At 39.9% G+C, this 22,431-nt stretch overlaps 1 protein-coding gene across 3 annotated transcripts in view; it reads right to left on the bottom strand.

Moving 5' to 3' along the window:
- Window positions 1-13,335, bottom strand: part of RPS6KA6 (ribosomal protein S6 kinase A6) — a 40,569-nt gene extending 27,234 nt beyond the window's left edge. The window contains exons 1-2 of one of the 3 annotated variants that reach the window (XM_074599721.1): window positions 13,034-13,335; window positions 3,377-3,436 (exon numbers count right to left, since the gene is read on the bottom strand). In XM_074599721.1, coding sequence (XP_074455822.1) covers window positions 3,377-3,436; window positions 13,034-13,114 — 141 coding nt within the window. In that variant the 5' untranslated portion in view covers window positions 13,115-13,335. The remainder of the gene's footprint in view (window positions 1-3,376; window positions 3,437-13,033) is intronic. The other 2 variants (XM_074599720.1, XM_074599722.1) reach the window with 2 other exon arrangements.
- Between the last annotated feature and the right edge of the window lie 9,096 nt (window positions 13,336-22,431).

Here is a 22,431-nt window from a genome sequence, read left to right as displayed (position 1 = left end):
ATACAACAATGAACAGGCCTAAGTTAAGCAACTCTAGTTAGAAATACATATAAATGCCTGCTTCTTTTTAAAAAAAATAAAATATTTGAAATTCTAACAATGCATAAAAAAGCTGTTCAAATGAAGTTTTCCCATCCATCCTTTCTTAAATAAATGCAGCTAAAGTTTCTAAACTGAAGCAAAATTCTCAAAAAGTGCTCATTTATTTCCTTTTGTCACAAATATTACAACTATAGCAAAGATGGATTTTCTTACATGAAAGGAATAAATACACAGATTTTTAAACCAAATCTAAGATGATCCTTCTGTGCTTCACCTCTATTTTAGCAGCCTCTAGTTTTCCCAGTGATTACTCTTCTCATCTTTCCCTTCCCTGAAATAGTCTTAATGAAAGCTAAATTGAATTTCGTCATTTTAGGTAATTATTGCTTTTCACAGCAGCAAGTAATAAACATGGTCATTCAGTTGTAGCTAAAGGAATATGCATCATTTGAAGAGCACAAATAAGATATGAGTCATCTTAAGAACTCTGCAAATTCTTGCATCCAACAGAAGAAACAGCTCTGAGGTGCAGAGCTCATGGAAAGACTACCCTGTGTGGAGACCTCCTTCAAAAAGCTGAGGGTAATTGTGAGGTAGGTAAAAGACTTAGTGTTCTGTTGACTTTTTCCTGTTACTCTCATCTTTATCAAAGCAGGGCACAGCAGCTACAATTGTGAAAAGGCAAACATTCATGATGAAAACAAATCAGATGATGTATTGCAGCTTTTATGGTGCAAGAGAAGTTTCTGTGAGCCAAAACAAGATGTCAAAATAAGCACCCCTGAAACTACACACTGCATGCTAAGGCCTACAACAGCAACCTCAGCTTGCGTGTCAAAAAGGAGAAGCACCCCTCAGCCCTATCAAGAATACCAATGAACTACTTGTACGCAGCAAACGCAACCCAGTCACAACAAAAATACCATCTGATTTGCAATACTTCGCTTTTAGGGTATCCAAATGATTATTAACAGTCCTCCTAACCTCTCTTTAGGTCTTCATCTTGAAAGCTTCTCTTAATAGAGACCAGGAAAACACCCTACCAACCTACAGTGCCTTGCTTTCACTCAATTCCAAGTACGAACACCACCAAAAAGAAACCTGACCACTTGATGAAACAGTTGGTTTTAGGAAAGAACATCATTCTATAGTCAGGTTGACTACAGAAAGTCTTGCTGCCCAAGACCATGCACAAACACCTACAACCAGCATTATCAGATTTGATACTGGAGTATCTAGATGGAATTCTCTAGGTGGGTTTACATAGAAATTCAGGGTAGAAATCTGATAATCTAAATGTGTATGTACTCACTGCAATAATTAAAAAAAAAAAGGGGGGGGCACAATCATCACACTGCATTAATTTCTCCAGAGGGGGAAAGAAAGAGTTCAGACTAACATGTTAGTACATTCACAAACTGTATTCCAGCTGTTGTCACACAAGTCCTTGCCCTTCTTTGTTCACAAAAAAAACAGCCAACATACACTGATGACAGAGTGTATACATCCCAAGCTCGTTTCATCCATCCATCTTGTTGACTGTGCATATACATATTCATATGAAAAATGCGCATATCTTTTCATTTTTATTTATTTTCTTAAAGACATGCCTGGAATTTAAGGCAGGTAAATACACTAGCATTTCAAGTCATCTGACAACAGATGAGAGCAGCAAGTTGTCTAGCTATACACCAAGTTGCACAACAGCCTTAATGGCTGCTTCTTTCTACGAAGTATGTAAATAAGCTATTTAGAAGCCGTTTTCTTTCACCATAGAATTTGTATTCCTTAACACTGCGAACCTTTGCATGAGAAAAGATCTTTAAGAGTTCACCTGCTCTTCTATTTATCACCCTCCTAGAGTCATTAGCGTGTGACATCACACGTGGTTGCTGTGGAGACTGAGTATTTCTAAGTATGAACTGAGGAGAAAAATGTTTTCCATGCAAATACAGGATAACTTGAGATGTATGAAACGAGTTATTTTTTATAAAGTGTTTTACCTTCATAAAAGATGTCTATATAATTTCACCTACTTAACTATCATTAAAGAACTAAAAATTGGTGTGACTGAAGTATAAAAAAAGACTTCTGCATCATCAACAAGAAATGAACAGGTAAGAGCTGAACAGATACATAAGCCAGTTTCATTTTCATTTCTAGTTTGGCTTCCATGAACTGAAGATTTGGTTATCTGATTTTGTGCTCTGTTGCTTGAGCAGCAAATCTATTTCAGGGCTCAGGTACGGGCTCCCACTGAGCTACCTTGCACAAGAGGTAACTATTCCCAGCAGGTTCAACAGAAGACAAAGCACCGAAAGAAACGCCGCAATCGGTTATGGCTTTGTGCCATCTTACTTCGTTGCAGCTTGACTGGTATGTAGCTCCAAGCACCTAACAAACAAGCTTGGCAACATCCTTCTGGTTCAAGTACAGTGAAAGACTGAGACAACCCATTGCTCATCTTTCCTACCTGTAAGATTACAATGACACAGACGGTTTATCTACTTACTCCACACCAGAAAACGTACAAGCACCACATGTTTCTACCCCCAAGAGTTTATTCTCCAAATCACTTACTTAAAAAGTTATTATTACCATACAAAGTAGTGGTTACAGCTGGCAATAAGATCTACTTGATACCTTCTTCCATCATCCTGTTCAAAAATATATGGATGGGTGTGTTGAAAAATGATGGCCAATTTTTCCATGCAAAGTCAGGCATTTCGCCACATACAGAATTAGTCTGAAGTTTAGTTTAAGATTTAGCCAGCATACAGAACACTGATCTTCAGCATCTCCTCAATATGCACATCACCAAGGCACTGGACAAAAATCATGCTCAACAGGGTTTATCTGGGATATTTCTACATAAAAGTCAAATTAACATACCAGTGTAAAAATTAATTCTTTTCTGAAATAGCATGAATTAAGTACCTTCTAGATGAATGTACAGCAACTACATTAAAAATTACCAAGAAAAAATAGATGACTGTAATAACAGCAGCATTATGCACATGGTGTATAAAAGGTTCAAGGCTGGACCAAGCGTTTTCTGAGGTTGAGGGATGTGTAAATGTTCTCTCTCCAGCACACAGAATCTGTTTTCATAAAGCACTGCCTCATGCAGCAAACTTTTCCAAACAAGGCACTTATGGACCCTACCAAGGTACTAATTTTCAAAATCATCTTTGAGACTTAGAGCCTCTTCAGATCTGGTCAAATAAAATGATAGGTTCAAAAGTTACTAAAGAGCAGGGAATGCATAAATTTTGCTTCAAAAGGAAGTCATGCTAATGAGTGTCTAAAGTGAACATCTATCAAATATACTTACATGGTAGGAATATGGTTCACCTTCTTCCATAGGCTCATCTGCCATTTTAAGGCCATTTAGCTAGAGAGAAGAAGGAAGGGGAATGAAGAAGAGAAAGAAAAAAACACACAGAAAACAACATTAAGACCTAACAATTTCAAATAAGCAGAGTTCATAGTTTGACCAATTTACGTTTCAGAGTACACTAGTGAAAACTGGTCTTCTTGTTGCTCTAATTTAAAACTGTAGTTTCAAACAAACACTAAATGTAACTACTAAGCAGTAGTATCTCCCTAATGTATCACATAGCTTATCCCTTCATAAATGCCATTCCATAGTAGTTTAATTGGAATCAATTTAAAATTCCTTCTTTAAAAGCTATAGATACCATCCATAAAAAAATAACACTAATGTAAAAGTCTTCCATTAGGCACAAAAGTTATGTTGCCGATGCTTTTTGGAAACCTAAAAATCACGAAATCTGATGCTGAAAATTAGTTTGCAGTTTAAGGAGAAAAGATTCATAAGTGATTTCAAGTCTTTCTGGGGCAAGAGGGAGAAGTGCAAGACTAGGCAGAATGGAGAATACATACCACAGAATTCTTATGCACACAAAAAAAAACACCACAAAAACTATTCCCTTAAAAAATTAGATTCCTCTAAAATTTTGCTTGCATCAAGTTATTTAAATATCTAGCAAATAGAATAATCAAACTTTAACTAAGTACCTTTAGAAACTGTACATCTGTATATTAAAATATTTGTGGATCGATCTCAAAAATAAGACCTTTAAGTGGCAAAAAAATATAATATGCATCTGGACAGAAGCAAACAAATGTCATGCTCTTAAATGAGCACAATACTTGCCAGCATTTGCCTACCCGCCTTTCGCACACTTCAAACCAAAGAAGATATCAAGCCCACAGTGACAGTAAAAAAAAGTTTAATTTATAGATAAAATTATTTAGTTCAAAGCTCTCCTTAAGTAACAAACAATTCAATGCTTTTTAACAATTGAAACAAGAAAATTAATACAGAAATATAGAGGACATGATCTGTTTCAACATGCAAAGCATTAATTAAAAATTGGAAATACCTGACTAAATAGGTGAAGCCAATTATGGATTTTGCTAGTGATAACTGCTAATTTATTTATATGTTAATTGTTCAGCATCCCTACCTTCACGTGGCATAGATCTCACAAAGCAAAATACTAACTAGAAATAACATAAGGAGACTCAAACTACTTTTTTCCTGAAAACAGAAGTTGAATCAATTAAGTTCTTAGATCGGGCCATGACAATTTTTTTCTTGTACTTCTGAATTTACCCAAAATGCATGCCTAAGATAGCACAATATGGTATGATTATCGGTATGTGAACTAGTAAAACACAGGACTACAAAGAATCTTGAAATGCCATCTAGACCATGCCCCTATTTAAAAACCAAACAGAAAACTTGACAAACAGGTAGGGCTGAAGGGACAGGTTTATACCACCACAACTGAGTCATCTAAGCAACCCTCAACCACTTCCACTGCTTCTTCTTGGACTCTTGAAATCAAGTAGAGCTTTTAAGAGCTAAGTCCTAAATTAATGAGTCTGATAAAATTAATTCTCCAATTTTTTTTATCAAGATACTGGCACTTATTTTTGGACTATATCCTCACTGAAAAAAGAAAAAAAAAGTCAAGGAAAATAGCATGAGGCTTTAGTTACTTTCACTCTTCTCTAGTTTTTATTTATTTTAACCACAGTTTACACACATACTCTTCATATTAACTATAAACCATCAGTCTAACCCCCTGATGACATAGTCAACACATGTTCATCATTCATGTATATCATGCATTGCCACTCCAGTTTCTCAAGGCCAAAAATCACTAACCTATTAACCTGAATTCAGAAACCTCACATATGCTACAGAAACCAATGCTACTAGGTAATTTACTACATAACTTTTTTTTTTGGCATAACCATTTTTTCCAAATTAGATACTGGGAGGGATGAGACACCCACTATACTCGCACTTGTATGAATTTGACACATCAAGAAATAACGCCAAAGTTCAGACCAGATATGAACTCTAACCTCATTTCAGATGGTTCACTGCCACGTGATTTCTTTTCACAATATCACTAGATTACATTCAAGCCTGCATTAACATGAGACCCACCAAAGTTGTCCTAAAAACTTATTTGGACCTAGTAAGAAAATGAGTTTCCACTCCAGGTGCTCAGAAATATGATACAATTGTTCACTCATGGGCTTTAATTTCAACTGAATTCAGTGTGCATTTCACCTGTTCTTTATTTAAACATGGTCAACGTTTTCCAAAGTGTTTTACTTATATTTAAGCTCTGGAACCAATACCACAAGCCAGAAAAACTGTAGATACACTGAAAACAGTAGCTTAACTCCAGGCAATCAGATAAAGAAAGCTGTCACTGCTGGAATGGGGTTTTGAACCAAAAATCAGCATGTTATTTGATCTACATAGCTCCTGAGCACGCCATGTAAGCATACTTCCAGCTTTATAGCAAATCAAATATAGTAAGTTATTGGATTTTTATGGCAGGTAATCAAATGTCATCTTAATTAACAATTTCCTATCGTACACTTTTCCCCTTCATTGTTGCTCACGTCCTGTTTTTTTTCCTGTCCAGTCTCTCTGTAACTACAGAGACTGGGATGCCTGCCAATTTTTAGTCCAAAGAATTTTACGTTCAAGTGCATGAAGCTACTTTTATTGCCTGATATACAGACTACGTTTTTGCCGTATTTGTTTGCGAACCCATGTCACTGTCCATTAAAAACACAAAACAACAGACAACAAGCAGCCCATTGGATTGCAACCCAAAGTCTAGTAGTTTGTTAGTTATTCAGGTAAAAAAATTCAATGACAAAAATCAAATCATTACTGTTCTGTACAGTTACTTATATTGACCAAGTTTCAGTAACATGAGTTTCCACTGTCCCCTGTATTAGGTAAAAAAAGAGAAGTTACAATTAATACTTAATTCCCACCTCTATGGAAACTAAATACAAAAATCTGCTTCTGCAGCCAAGTGGGACCCCTTTTAGTGATTTAATCAGTAATATTTGTGTACAAATATATATAGAACAGAACTATTTTGACCTCTAAGTCACTACTCACTAACTACCTATGAATGCACAAGTTTCTTGAGAGTTAGAAAGCACAAATGTCTATAAAGAGAACAGGTGAAAGGAAGCCAGTACCATCATTCTGAAGGAGATTCTTTCATCCTTGAATCATTTTGTTGTTCAGTACTACTAAAGTCCTACAACTAACTGAACATTTTAAATATTAACTTTCACTAAAACACAAACTAAACTCAGACTTTACAGAAACAGTGCCAATACCTTCCAAATAAAAAGAAAAAATTAAAGCCAGGCAAGGTATTCCATGTTGTTGATAAGTATAAAAATAACCAAGGTCACTACATAAAAAGAGATGAGAACAAAGTTAGGGTCAGACAACCTGGCAGGTAAGAAACTTACTTTTCCAGAGGTGTAGGCTAAGAGACCCAGTTCTCCGATGCTAAACTGCCTCTGAGGTAACACAGTGCAATCTGCCTTCTGATTTAAATAGCTGCGATGGATCCCATGACTAGCTGGGACTGTACCCTGTTACCTTGGGAGAATATCCAAAGGGCTTTTGTGGGCTGGTAAAAAGCTTAACCACTATTGCACATGTTTTTCCTCTGATAATTACAGCAGAACAGAGCAATACCAGTATTACCAAAGATTAGAATCTTCTTCCCCCCCATATTAAGGATGTTTTAACAGTTTACATGGTAAGCGCGTTATGGTTTGGTGGCCCTATAGGTGTTGGCCAAAAGAAGCTAGACAAATGGACAGCAGAAATGCCTAACTACAAGAAAAAGCAGTAGAACATGTCAAGCTTGTTCATTCTGCCCTGTTTTTATGTCTCTTCATTTAGGCATTCAAACAGAATTAAAAATTTTATAGAAAAAAAAGAACTTGGAATTTTGTAATCATAAAATTATCTGAAGTAGAAAGTGTTATTCATCACCACTCACGTATAATCTAGTCTGGCTTCAAACAGGTAAAATTCTACATACAGACCAACAAAAGCTTCTGCATCCTCCACAGCTCCTCCTTCACTGCACTCAATTTGCTAAGGTACTGCAGCTACAGCCACCAGACCCACACCTCTCAATGAACACAAGACAAACCAGTTTGCTCCCCCACATACAAAAGTATTACTTCAAATACTTATTTCAAAATGTTAGAGTTGAAGCTTACATTAGAAACCCCAATTATTTTGAAGAGACTTTGGAAAAAAAAATCCTTTGGAAAAAATCCTGCTAAGACAACTACATTTGTTCCTCATTTATTTTGAATTACATCTGCAGAGAGTTTGCATCATTAATTTAATTAGCAACACACTGGCCTGATGAATCTTATTTCCTGAGACAGGTTTGAGAAATTTGGGGGTTTTCCATGCAGCCAAGCAGGTGAGGGGTTTTATTATTCTTTAAAAAAAGTCTAAGAGTCACTGTGAACAAAACTGAAGCTTCAAGGCACCTGTTCTTCCTATAAAACATCCACAACTTTTCTTCATGCAATAGTCATCTTTTTTTTTTTTTTAAAATGTGGATATTGTTATTGTGCGCAGGTGCCCAAACTGGATTCAGTGCTCTTTACCGCCTGGGCTCACATGCTTTTGGGAAGGAAGAATTTCACCCAGTACAATAACCAACCCCATGATGTGGAAGACGAGGCAGTGTTATTAGGGTTACCCATCACAGAGTTACACCAACCACAGCCCAGTCCCACCCTCCCATGATGTGACCAGAGCAAGGATGTCTCGCCAATGGCAGGGCCCACGTGAGACTCTGCAGGTCTACGCTGAACCTTCTTCTCAAACCCTGTGCTAGTCTCAGTCCCTCAGACCCTTCTACAAAAGGAAGAGGCCAGGTAACTCAGTCACGTTGTCTTTAAACATACCAAGAGAGGAAGATAAAGCCAGCTACCTTAAAAAAAAAAAAAAAAAAAACCAAAACCACAACATAAAATGCTTAAACCCATAATCAATTACAAGGGAAAGTTATAAAGTTCTTTTCCTGTGGCAAATAAATCATACATTCAGACAGGATAACAATCCTTCAGCCACATGCAAGTACTAATTTTAAGAGAACATTTTGATCCTTCCCATTATCAGAGATGAGGGGAGAATTACGTGTGTCTCAGACTAGCTACAGCAATGACAAGATGCAAACCTAACCACAAGCACAGGGGTCACTGAACTGGTGAAGGACTTGAGATCTTTTCACTGCTGCCTGTCTGGGAGACAACTGTAATTCAATAATCAAAGGACATAAAGAAGCCACTCTAGAAATTGTGTTTAATGGCAGATTAGAGAATACTGGAAAAGGGCAAAAATTAAACTTGATGAAAACAACATATTTCAAATTTTATTCTTAATGTGGTGAAGAAGTACATCTACTACGTACTAAAATTCTGTATACTATGAGTTAACAAACCACACCGTTCTTCTGATTTAGGGTTATTGCGAAGTCTCTCCAAAGCTATTCTGTGGGAACCGAGGTGAGTTACATCGAACAGACCCCCTGCTCCATTTAGAGACTCAGAATACTATAGCAGATTTCCAAAATGATCTTCAGAAGTGCTATACCAAAACAGAATTATTATTATTATTATATTGCAGCACTTCTCAATGCATAAAGACACCCATTGTTTTCCATTTAAGAGTATTAATGTGCTTGCTTTTTTTTATGGCAGTTTGTTCTCATAATTCTTTATAGAAACTGTACATTGTTGCAATGGTTGAGGGTACTTAGTTCAAGTTACATGCAATACTACTTTTTTTTTTTTTTTTTTAGCATAACACCACCTAATTGTGGAGATTTTCAGAGATGCACAAAACTAGGTAGCTGAGTCATCCACATCCCTGCCAGTAATTACTCACAGAGGAGTTATGCAACTCCTAACACTGACAAAATTCGGTGGCCTTTGACAAACTAGGCTCAGAACATGCTTAAGAGGATGGGCTAAAAACATGAGCCAAAATCAAAGATGTTATTTATTTAAATTAGCACGGGCAACAGATTACGTACAACAGCAGCAAAGCTCAACTCATGAGCATGCCTTTTGAAAGGCAGCAACTTCCAGTGCAGACCAGTTTTCCAGCAGAATAGTTTAATTTCCAGTCACTTTGTTGTTTCAGCCTTGTCTTCCTTGTCACTGTCAGCCAATTAAGCAACTGGCTTCTGAAGTATTTATTTCAAAAACAAATATTTGAGTATGAGGTTACATTTATGCAATTCACAGCATTCATGTATTGCAAACAGCATCCTCTTAAGTCAATTACACTTCTCCTTTTAAATGCAAGACTACTTCCATTAAACAGGCAGAAAATTCCAAACTTACTGTATTCTGCCCAATTCCAAGTATTTTTGCACTTCATTCAGCTTGGTCAATGAAATGGCAACATTTACTTTGCTGTTTCTTTACAGACTGCAATCATATTTTAATAATCTACAACAGCTGATTATAATCAACACCCTCATACCTATTTTCTATTACCATGACAATATTTATTAATCCTATATTTAGGAGGAAAGAAGTTCACTCAATATTTGAAGCTTAAACTGCATAACACTGACCCTTTCTACCTATGCTTAAGGAATTCCCACAGTCAAAAAACTGCTTCACAAGTGACACCGTCGTAGGAATATAAAAGCAGATAGGAACAGCGCAGTATATGATCCAAAAATGTAATCCTTAGCACCCTCAAAGACCACCAGCATGAAAAAGGGCAAAATAATTCAATCCTAAATGTATTCCAAAAGTTCATGTTGTTTTTATGCCTTGAAGCATGAAAATTTGCTTCCTACCTTCAAGATCACATCTTTCCCTTGCCAACTGTTTTTACTTCGTCAACACAGGCGCTACTTCACTGGCAATGCACTTATTTCTAATAACATAATCCTAAATTTAGTCAACAAGCAGATCCCTCAGAGAGAACTGCTTCTCAAATTTCTCCTCCTATGCTACAGCTGATAGACAAGAGCACTAGTAAGCGCAAGTAAGTTAGTCTTCAAAATAGAGGACAATTTCATGGCAATAATGTTGACTGTAGTTCCAGCAAGGCCAAGGTGACCGAGACCTACCGGATTGCCAACATAAGGTTGTGGTAAGTACTATAGGCTATAATTAATTCTGTAAAATCTAAGTGAAGAATCCAAACCAAAATTCCTTTTAACACAAGAAAAACCTTTGTTAAATCCCCAAATGATACAAGTATAGAACTCCAACAAGTGAAAAGTACTACACATCCCCCAGATGTGCTTAATATTAAGCATTATGGCAATAACAAGTATTTGCTAATGTAATTTGGGAACTTCATACGCAACTTGAAGAAACTGGTTGTAGTATAAACGGAGTCTCAAACGCTGCTAGCCAAATGTAATCAGAGCACAACAGAAATAGTTTTACGCGGACCCTGTTAAGTAAGAAGTTCATGTACAGGCTTGAGGAAAATACAATTTAAAGAACAACTGTTGCAAACAGTTGCCTTCAGATGTTAGGAACACAGAGCTGTTTCAGTCTGACATCCACCAACCTAAGCCCTGTTCGCTACATGAGCACGACTTCAGAGCCTGGCTCCCACAGCATTGCATTGTCAAGTTCACGTCTCTCTATTAGCCCAAGCTCAGTAAAGTATTTGAAGATGCCTGAAACGTCACCACCATCAGCAGAACTACCTGCCTGAGCTTTGCTGTGCTGGAGCTAGGGCCAGTTCTCCAGCCTCTTGCTAACTGCAAATACAATATTTATTGCAAAATCTGTACACAAGAACAGGACTGAGCACAATACTCTGAAAGTTGCACCAGCCTTGGTCTAGGGGTATTTGTCCAGCCAAAAATTACTGAGAGATGCACAATAACCACAAATGATCACATTTCAGCTGCAATACCCTAAGTTTCATTATTTTAACACTGATGTATCGCAATATTCTTAAAGAACAGATCAACAGGGCCAAGAAAGTTCTCAGACCTTCAATAAGCTTCATACCTTAACCACAGCATACTATTTTTACAAACCATAGGATTAACAAATAAGCTTTAAAGCTTCTGCTGAGTTTTTAATCCTTACCTGTAGCTTCACTAACATAATGAGGATTTCTCTAATATTAAGATACAGGGACTGCATCAAGTATTATTAGATCATTAGAATATTTTAAAGTGTTAAAGTATAACAGCCATGGTATAGAAATGCATGCCCAGTAATTATAGTACTCGGAAGTGGCACACTGCAGACACAGAAAATAAAAAATGCTAAGAAATGTAAAACCTCGTGGCTTTATTCCTATTGTGAATTAGTTTTTTTTCCTTTACATGTATAAATTTTTATTAGAGAATAAAGTTTCACCATGGTCCTTTAAAGGATATCCTTTCACTCTTCCCAAAACTCTAAACTACGCCTGTTTTGCACACTTTGTACTTCAAGATGAATTTGCTACAGACCTTTTTACTTACGATAAGAAAAGTCTACTGCATCATGGAAAGCAAGTCTGACCAGTTTAAAGAAACTTTATTTAGATAACATCTTTTGTGTGTCTTATACACCTAGGTGTAATCTTTTATTTGTCATACGTGATGATACTTGATACGCAATCCTATGCTTCTGATTTAAAAGTGCAAAAGTTTTAACTTCAGCGTCACATTCTGGTGAGATACATACATTATTACTGCATAACCAGTTTTACCATTTAATTATTATTTCTTTTAAGTAGCATTTGGTACTTGCTTATGGATCACCTGGAGTGCTAAGCAGTATGTCAAATACACTCTCCAAGTCATTCCTCGTTCTTCACAACCTTTAAACACCCAAACCTCAGTCACACACTCCTGGTTCGTTCTGTTAGTTGTGTGTACAATAATTATTGTATAGTTATTCAATGAAAAAGCAAAAGGACCTCTCCTAGCCACAACCCACCTGGACGCGCATCCAGATTAGTACAATCAAATGTTCAGAAGTTAAAGCAACTTTCCACAGGAGCTACGGCCATAAAACTGAGCGTTTACAGACAACCTCCAGAGCTGTATGCCAGCCGGGCACCCCACAGCCGCGACACGAACACCGCCGGGAAGGCGACACGAAGCTCGCCGGCCTTTCAGGCTCTTTCACAGGCGCTGTTCCTACGAGCTCGGCCGGCTCTGCTCTACCTCCACACGTGTCACTGCTGCACCCCGGCGGGGACCGCGCTTCCACACCGCTTTCCGCGCCCGGGGGCGGCGGCCTGGCCGCCCTCTCTGCGCCCGCCGGGCCGGGAGGCCTTGGCCCCCCGAGGGAGGCCGGCGGGGACGGGCTGCGGGTGGCGCCCGGGGGCCGCCGCCTGGCCGGGACGGGCCGAGCGCCCGGGAGGCCGCTCCGGGGGAGGGGGCGGGCGCAGGCCAGGTGCCCGGGCGGCGGGGGCCGGGCGGCAACGCCGGGGCGGGGGGGATCCCGGGGGAGGCGGCGGGCAGAGCGGGGGCAGCGAGGCGAGAGACCCGCGAAGCCGCGGAGGGGCGGGGGGAGGCCGGGGGCGTTGCGGTCTGCGGGGGCCGGAGGAGCGGGGGAGGCAGGTGGCCGTGGGGAGCCCCGCCCGCCCCGGCCCCACACTGACCTCGCCGCCGCTCACGTACAGCTCCATTTTGTGGCAGGGCTCCGGCTCCTCCGCCTCCTCCAGCGGAGCGAACGGCACCATGTCCCGGCTCTCCTCCTCCTCCTCGCCGGGCAGCCGCTACGCATTCCCCGGCTTCAGAGGCGACGGGCAGCCGCGGCAGGCTCCCTCCTCCCGCCCATCGGGCGGCGGCGGCGGCGGCGCTGGGGTTACGGCTACTGCTGCCGGCCGGCGGGAGCAGCTCCACTCTGCGCTCCCCCGCGCACACCCCCCAACATGGCGGCCGGCGGGGGCGGGGTCCGCGCGGCGTGGGGATGACGTCAGGGCGGGCCGGAGATTCCCCTGCATGGGGCGGGGGCGCGGTGACGCGCCGTGACGCTGCGGTGCCGTTAACGTTCGTCCCGGCCGCGCGGCGCCTCGCTGAGGGGACGGGACGGGACGGGACGGGACGGGACGGGACGGGACGGGGGCACGCTGGCTGGTGGCGCGGCCCTGCCGCGCTGCCCTGCCCTGCCGCCTGAGGGGAGACTGAGGGAGGGCCTCAGGGGGCCGTTCGAATCAGAACAAAAGGGGGAAAAGGAGCGATCGTGTGAGGGCGGTGAAGTGTCCCCTGCTTGAGAGACCCCTCGGCCCGCAGGGACGTGGCCGATCCCTGCCTTGGGTGCGGTGAATTCCCCTCAGGAACGCTGGCGGGCCCAGCCGGCGAGCGGCCCCGGCGCGGGAAGGCGACGCCTCAGAGATTGGGTCTCCTACCCCATGAAGTGACAGAGGCGGGGAAAAAACACCAAGTTTAGTTTTGTTTTTCAACATTGAGAGGTGTCAGGAGAGGAAGCACGGGCGTCTGGAAAGTGGGAAGCCCACAGCCTGGTTCCTCCCGGGCTCTTGGTGAGACGTGAGGCGCGCATAAGCTGTGCCGGGCCGCGGGAGAGCGGAGCAGCCCCTTTGCCATGGCCGCAAACAGCGGACAGACGGATGGACGCCTTTGTATCCAGAGTGTGTTCAGAGAAACACAACAGTTATTTCCAAACCTGAGGGGGTAGAAAAAAAAAACATGGATGAAAAAGTAATGTTTCTCCATCACCATTTGAGCTTAGGAGATGGAAAACACGAGATGACGCTACCAAAAATACTTACTTTTAAGGATAGAAAACTGCCTCAATGATATTGAGTTTTTATTTAAGCACTCTGCATGACTTAGTAATAAGCCCTGCCCTTTAGATAAAGCTAGCAAAGGAAGTCTCAAACCCTAAATAATTTTGATGAAATTAACACGGCCGAGGGAACAAGCTGGGACACCCCATAGTCCAGAATGCTCTCGGATTTTTTTAACTCTGAAGTCAATCATCATACAAAGAAGTATATAGTGTGAGATGCTGTGCTCCTGTAGTCCTTGATTAAATTGGAGCAACCTGTTTGACAAAGCTAACCGTTGCTGGTTCCTGTTGCTGAGCCTGCTGAGGAGCATTGCCTATTGTGAATGTATCATTGCAGCAACAGCCAGCTGGCATGTCAGCGTTTCCATTGCAAGCCTGTTTTTAAAGGTCTGTAACTCAACCATGGAAGACAAATGTTTTGGACTGAAAGGAGGACTGTGTACCAGGAATGCTCATCCTTCGGAAAATAAAAAAGTATGCAAGAAAATGTAGCACCAAGATTACCAGTACTTAATATCGAGAGAGAATTTACATTTTAAATATAGGACTATTTAGGCTAGGTCACTTGTAGACATTATTTTTGCTATAGTAGCAATGTGCGAACATGGAGCTTTTAGAACAATTAAGTGACAGGAGACGAAGGGACAAGCCACAGCTTCATGGGCCTTTGGTTCACACACAGCTACCTACGCCCGTGCCTCTGTTTGTCTGTGCATCCACAAGAAGCCAAATGGACAAATCTTTTCTGTGAGATTAAATAGGTATGTACTTGAATAGTGCCAGGAGGCAGATCTTAATTTAAATATGAAGGAAATCAAGTGAGAAGTGACTTTTTGAATGTGCTTGAGTGCTCAGGAAGAACCTGTGTCTAAAACTTGTGTTGCAGATGCTGTTTCCCTGCATCTGACTTTTCTTATTGCCTCAAACAATAAGAGATTGCAAACAAGTGTTCTGCGTCCCCAAAGTCTTAACACTATAATATTTGAGAAGTTCAGAGAAAAGCAATAATCAAAGATGTTAGAATTGTTATTCATGTCAAAGACTATAAAAGGGAAATTATGATATATGTAGATATAATAATGACCAAGTAAGAAAAAGTAAATTCAGAATTTCTCTTACCCTAGGTCTCACAACCAAAGAGGCAAAAGATATTCAATAAGAAGGCAACAATAAGTCACTGAAATTTAACACTTACCAAGATATCCCCCCCCAAATGGTGTTTGGAAAATAGAAAAATAGAAACATAGAAAAATGAAACATCAAAAATATAATAGGAAGTCATTAATTTAGGAAGACCAGGGCCTCGTGTCTTGGGTTTCAAATTAATATTTAAATACTATATTTGGATATTTTTTGTATTTTTTTCCTAGACCATCTAATGTAGCCTGTGTCCATGACTGTATGGATATCAGATCTCATTTGGTGTGCAGTTTTCAGATGAGGATATCAGATCTCATTTGGTGTGCAGTTTTCAGCTGAATATTTTTTACATTCCAGTACCTTAATTTGTTCAGCAGGTTCTGCCCATTATGTTCCTCAGCAGGTTGTTCTATGATCAGCATGACATTATAACCACTTTTTCCTGTCAGGTGCTTTTATTAGATGAAGATTTCAAAGTAACCAGTTTCTAAATATTTATTCACTTTAAAATTAATTCTATGACATGGCAAAGTTGCTGACAATGCTCTTTTACAGAGCCTAATAGGAAAGGAATTATAATAATAATAATAAATGGTATCTGCAGCCAAAATTCAGCTTGTTCAGTGTTAGTAACATGAACTCCAGCCACTCAGTTGGCCCTTCTATAGACCTTAGGGCTGCGGCCAACTGACAACATCCTTGCTTAGTTTGCTTATTCAATTTCCCTGGAAGTATCAGTCATACACTTGAAAATACGAGCAACAGATTATTTACGAGGTAAAAAAAATCCCTGCAAATTTCCTGCATATTGTTCCTAGTGAGACATTTCTGAGAGAGGCGTGTTACAGAACTGCATTCCCTCTTAAGTTTTCTGTCAATTTGTATCAACTTTGTCCCTTAACAAGATTATTTCAGAATAAACCTACAAACTTTGTGTTCATTCACCCAGAACGTTTTTCAAGAAAGGAAAAACAAGAATAGTATCATCAGGCCAATGTCTTTTGTTCCCCTCCTCCCCCCAGTTAATGATACTGGAATCCGAACCACGCTAACCATGGCAAGTACAACGCTGCTCCACCCTGGAAAGCAAAGCAGAAAAAACAGTGTGAATATAGGAATATGTGAGTAGTAAGTATCTGGTTCAGCAAGAGCCCAGGAAGGAAACTATGCAAAAAGCAAAGTTTGAGGAAACTGCCGAAGGCGAGACCGACATTTTTATTCTATTTTTGCTATGATGGTAAAGCCCCTGAAAGGGAACAGGTACAAATTCAGGTTTTGTAGATTCAATTCAAGGCAGACTGTGAACTCCAGTGTTGTTTGTGAAGGGGGTTTTGGGGGGGGATACAGTTAATTTCTCAGGGCAAGTTTATTCAAGTTCATCATCATTTCACCTTTAATCTTTTGTACAATACGATTTAACAACACTTGCACAGTCAGAATAGCACAACTCTTTCCTATTGTGTGGATGAATTTACGTGGGTACAAAGCAGGCTTCTGTTAGCATGACTCGTTCTCATACGAGAAAGAACTGTCCTGATGCTTTGAAAATGTATAGTTGTATGCCTGTGTCTACACCAGCATTTGTCCAGAGGAGGAACTGATCTGTATGTATTTAGATTAAATAATGGATCAGGACCATGACAAACTCTTTAGTCAATACTACCTTAGTCTGAATATGAAATAGAAACATGAGAGTCCGTATCCCATCCTGCATGTACTGCTATTTAAAAAATGGCCAGGTGTCAGACAAAAAATACAAACAGGGTACGCAGTAGCTAAGAATACTTATCCAGAATTTGTTTTTCAGCCTCCAGCAGCTGAGGTTCCCTGAGCCAGGGGCGGTATCTTGCACGGAATAGTCTTGATGGAGATTCTTCCTTCAGTTTGCCTAAGCCTCCTTTGAATGTCTAAATTTTCAACAAGCGTAACAACACACAAGTGCCACAACTATTCCTTACATCAAAAGTATCTCTGAGCCTACTGATTAGTTTCATCGGATAGTCCCTAGCCTTACATTGGAAAGGAGAGTGATTAATTACCCTCTCCACATCGTTTGTGATTTTATGCGTGGTATATACCCCACCTCCACCATCATACCATGCTCTGCTCTGTTTCCCAGGCTGAAGATCCCTGGGCTGTTTAGTCATTCATAAATGAAGGGTGGGGAAATTCCGGTTTCTCTGTACATATTTTCACTAGTGATTTGGAAGTAAATATAAAATAACTACCAATAACATGCACAAATTACAAAGAGAAAGGAAAGTAATGAGCAGTCATTAGCTATATAAGTCCTTTGGGAAGTGACAAGGGACTCAAAGTGAATTACAGGCCTGCCGCCAGGACTGGATACACCAGCAGTGATGGAGTAAGGAACAGATGGGAGCAACACCGCAGAGACGGATACTTGGGCTTCTCGTACAGTTTTGGAGTCTGTGCTTAGAGCACGCCGGCTGAGAACCACAGATGTGCTCCAGCCTCTGCGTGATGACTGACGGTGAAAAACCCAAAGGCCCAGCTTTATCAAGCCTCATCCTAAATACTCATCAACAACAATTTCCTTGGTAATTCAGTTCTTTACAAAGACTACAGAAGAAAACTTAAGCAACTATAGTTCTCATATAAACTCCTAAGGTTAGCCAAGCCAAATGCAGGTCAGAAAAAGTAATTAAATAGAGAAATAAGTCACTGCAGCAGTGTGCATACACCAACAGATGGCAAATCTACCACAAACAATTCATCCTTTTTAACCAAATCTCACATACTTTTGTATTTTCCAAAACTGGCTTCATTATTTATCTTCAAACCTGTTTAAGCCTTGAAGCTGAAGCCAAGCCTGAAAAATTCAACTTGAAGTCACAGTGAATTTTGCTTCAGAGCACAGAATAAACCATTATGATGTTCCAATATGCAAATATATCAACAATGATGAATACTTAAGGAATTGTTTGCATGCAAAATCATTGCAATCTCAATCTTCAGGGAAGTTTTTGTGACAGCAGAGGGTGTTACTTCTGAAATAATACAGAGCCAAAGATGTTGCCAGATCCTAACTTTAGCTAGGAGCCCACATATCATGCCTCAAACCAATATCCTAATCATCCCAGGTGAAAATTCTTCCCATTTTGTAAGATTATAATTAACTTCCTACTGAGCCATGCTTAGAAAAATGTCTCAACCTGGAAGATGAAATAGGGACTTAGTATCTGTCAGAAAAAAATCATCAGCAGCTGTTTGTGCCTTGCAGTATAAAGATACTGATTTAAAATAATATATTTAGAAATTGTTTTCTCCTTATTGTGGAACAAAAGGACTTGACTGCATGAGTAATAGATACATTACTGGGAACAGAGAGTAAGTCGCTGAATGCCACTTCAGTAATATTAGTTTAGGTCTTCAGATAATTGCTGTAGCAGCAGTACTTAAAGAATCCCCACTCCTGGAGGAAGAGAAACCGGCGTACCTTCCCAACCCGCTGCTATTTTTGTAGCTTCTGGGGGTCAACATAACTTGAACTGATTGCTGTTTCTTCTCTGCTATTATCAAGGTTATTTTCAAGCCGTCTTGACTTTGCTTTTGTTCCAATTGGGGCACAACTTGACTCATCAGTTCTTTATTTGGAATGCACATCACATTTCTTCACTTCATCAGTTCTCCTCCCAGTGAGGTCACTTGTTTGTGGTCATTCAATACTTCCTGCAAAGTGTCCATTTCTCAGTTTAATTCATTTTCATACTGTCCTGTGCCAAGAGTCTTGCTTAAAGCCACAATTCAGCCCAGTATCTATCTTGCAGAAGGGTGACTTTGGGCTCAGCAGGATGTGAGTACACGGTAAAAGCTGAGGACATTCCAAAATACATTTCAGAACCAGTATCTGAAGCCCAACTTCTTTTTCCATTAAAAATGGTGACAATATTCATAATCATTTCAATGGGAGCATGATCATTCTGTAAGTAATTGCTATCAAGAATTTAATTTAAACCTCATTTGACTGACATTTCTTGTTTGCAAGATATCTATTTTAGGAACAATGTCTTGCTAGTATATCTCTCTTCATCTTAGTCATGACTGATAACAGAATAATCATCTCAACTACTTTCCTTTTCTTTTCCTGCATAATGGCTTTATTGCATTTTTACATACCAAACATACAAGAATAGAAACAATTAGACAAATAACAGTATTATATGCAGATGAGCCAGTAAGTGACTAGAACTTACTTGAAGCTCTTTACTAGGCTGGATGTCAGGCTGAGAAGCCTTCACAGTCACATACTGGTTTGTTTAAAAGACTAAGGAAAGATGCAAGTTGGACTTTGACGCATGCCTCTAACTCACCTCACTCTCGGCTGGCGTTATGCACGTGTATTAAATACAGAATCTCTATCTACCATAACTCCAAACTGCTCATTACTTCTCTTTCTAATTTAACTGCTGCTCTGCAAGAGTTAACTGCACGGTCCCATCAATGCTATCTGATAACACAGCACCGCCAGCAAAGTCAAAACTATTTATCCCAGTCACACTGTGCTTTCCCAGAACAAATCTGAAGCAGCAATTACACCGGCAATTTTTCTTTAAACAGTATCTTCCATATAGGGAAATGCCACAAAATGCTTCGCAGTTCATTTCATTATCTTGTTTCTTCTACTGCTTTAACAAAAGGCAGTGGTCACGGGGCAGCTGAATGCCAAGTTAAGAAAGGACATTACTTGTGACTGTTCCCAGTTCTTTGTAATATTTTCTCGTTTGCTGTAAATCTATGAGGACAAGCGATTATGAGGAGTTTTAAACAAGTTGACTTTGACACTGAAAGAGCTGCTTCTCCTTTTAATGATGAGCTGTCACAGGCATCGATCAGTAGCCATGGCAGAACAGATGAAAGCAGTAAAAAATGACAGACAAACAGACTTCTTAATGATAAGAAAAAAATACAGTCCATGCCATCTGAGAGGCAGATTCTCAGCGCCTTTTTTAGTAAATGTTGTGTATTGGCTTCAGTGGGAAATGAGAGCACTCAACGGAGGAAGCATCTAATAGAATGAGGTCAGACTTTTAAAGAGTGGCTATTACCCAGCAAACCAGAACATCGGCAGACCACTATGGAGTAAACAATAAATAATCTTCTGTTAACAGGAACAATAGTGCCAGTAGGGGGTATCTTGAAAACCTGAATGAACCTACTAAAGGTCAGCTCCAGCCTGGTATAAGCTTACAACATTTCACCAGTTAGTGGTGTTTCACTGAATTTAAGCAGATTAGAACTGAGCCTGTGACAAGTCATTAAAGAATACAGCAGAAAGGAGCTACATCTAGAGCTCCTGTCACCCAACAGTCTTCACGTGAAAGGGGAAAAGGCAAAGGCTGCATCGAAATGCAATTCTACAGCAATGACCTGGCAGTGCTGTTTCTCTTTAAAGTTTGGGTAACTTCATAAACAGACTTGCTCCTGTTCTAGCAGTGTAGGTAATACGTAATGAAATTACTTTCTAGCACTAATAAACCCCTCTGTCTAAGACTCTGTGCTGCTCCCCTGTAAGAGCCAACCCTCTAGAGCTGGCTTTGCACCTTCCCTCTTTGGAGCTACAAACGTGGCTCAGCTGATCCTCACCCCACCTGTAAACGGATGGATCCAGAATACCCAAGAGTTTAGAACCACCAGTGTATCTTATGGCTGGGTATACTTTTATTAAACACTGCATTTTTTGGTTTTTTTTTTTTGTTTTTTTTTAAACGTGTAATTCTGAGCATCAACCTTTATCTCATAAAAGGAAGAGGAGCAGCCCGTGATATTTTTTCCTGCAACCAACACAATCTAGTACCATCTTTGGAAGGACAGCAAAAAGCACCAGAGCAGGACTCTTAAAAAGAGTAGGATCTGATTTCTTAATATAAGAAAATTAATAAGACTCACTTTTAAAATATTCTAACAGTAATATAAAGAAAAAAAGAAGTAATGCTGGGTTTGTGTGGGAAGGAAGCATATTTAAATCTAAAATGAATGACGTACCTTGTAATTACAGGAACCATTGAAAGAGATAGTCAGAATTAAAAGACTTTAAATATTCACATTGAAATATTAATTTGAAAATTTTAAAGCATGTATAAATGCACATAAACAGAGGCAGATGATAAAGGGCTGAAGTTCAAATCAACTCAAAGAGAGAAGTCAGCCTTGTTAAATGAAAGCTAAAATTGTCACTGAGCTCAGCAGCGAGGGCTTTAGGCAGCATGTGGCTGGGTGAACAGCTCTGCAACTTCAGATTTAGTGCTAAATTGTGTATTTTAGGGTACCACAACTGCCTTCCAATGCTGTTTTTCTAAAGCACATGAACTCTGAGAACTCTTAAAATTTAAATCAAAACACCCTTCTAAATTTTGAATCACCAAACAATAGGTGATTAAGCACAATTATTAAGCTTGCAGCAACAGAAGTAACATATTTCTTCTGTTATGACAAAGTCCTCATTGCTTAATGTGTTTTTATAAGACAGTTATAAAGTATTTTATGTTTTTATAGACATTTCACTTCCAGCCATTAATATTGCTTATTTAGCTTACTAGATGGAAGATGTTTTCACTTAGAGATTATTCTATCTGCATTAACAGCTACAAATAAACCTATGTACTCATTTAATATTGACAGGTGGCATTTTTTCGAGCAAAGGTGATGCTTATCTGAGCGCAGAACCAGCCCAAGACTCCTACAGCGCCCAAGTCCTGTTACAAAGTTAGATATGATTTCAAAGGGCTAAAGAGGTTTTATTATTTTTCTATACAGGAGAACATTTTGACATAAATATTTTCTTCGTAAAAGATTTTTCCTCCCTAAAACATCGCATTGAGTGCTCAATGTTTCCTTCCGAGTGCCCTCGTGTCCCACTGATAGATCTGCTTAACCCACCGATAGTGGCAGAAAGCTTGGGGGAAGCGAAAATTGTCATTCCATGTTTGTCTTCTTGTTTGACTTCAACCCTGCAGTTCTGGCTGCTTCCAAAGCTGTTTTGAGACTCTGGGAGTGCTTTTTTAATGCTATCGGCATGTCAAAGTGACACCTACATTTCATTATACTCTATACAGCTGGAAAAACCAGAGAGCTCACCTAGAAAAC

This window comes from Larus michahellis, chromosome 9 (assembly GCF_964199755.1).
Source record: "Larus michahellis chromosome 9, bLarMic1.1, whole genome shotgun sequence".
NCBI classification, from domain to species: domain Eukaryota; kingdom Metazoa; phylum Chordata; class Aves; order Charadriiformes; family Laridae; genus Larus; species Larus michahellis.
Note: the sequence above shows the minus strand (reverse complement) of the source record. Positions and strands in the feature narration are given on the sequence as shown.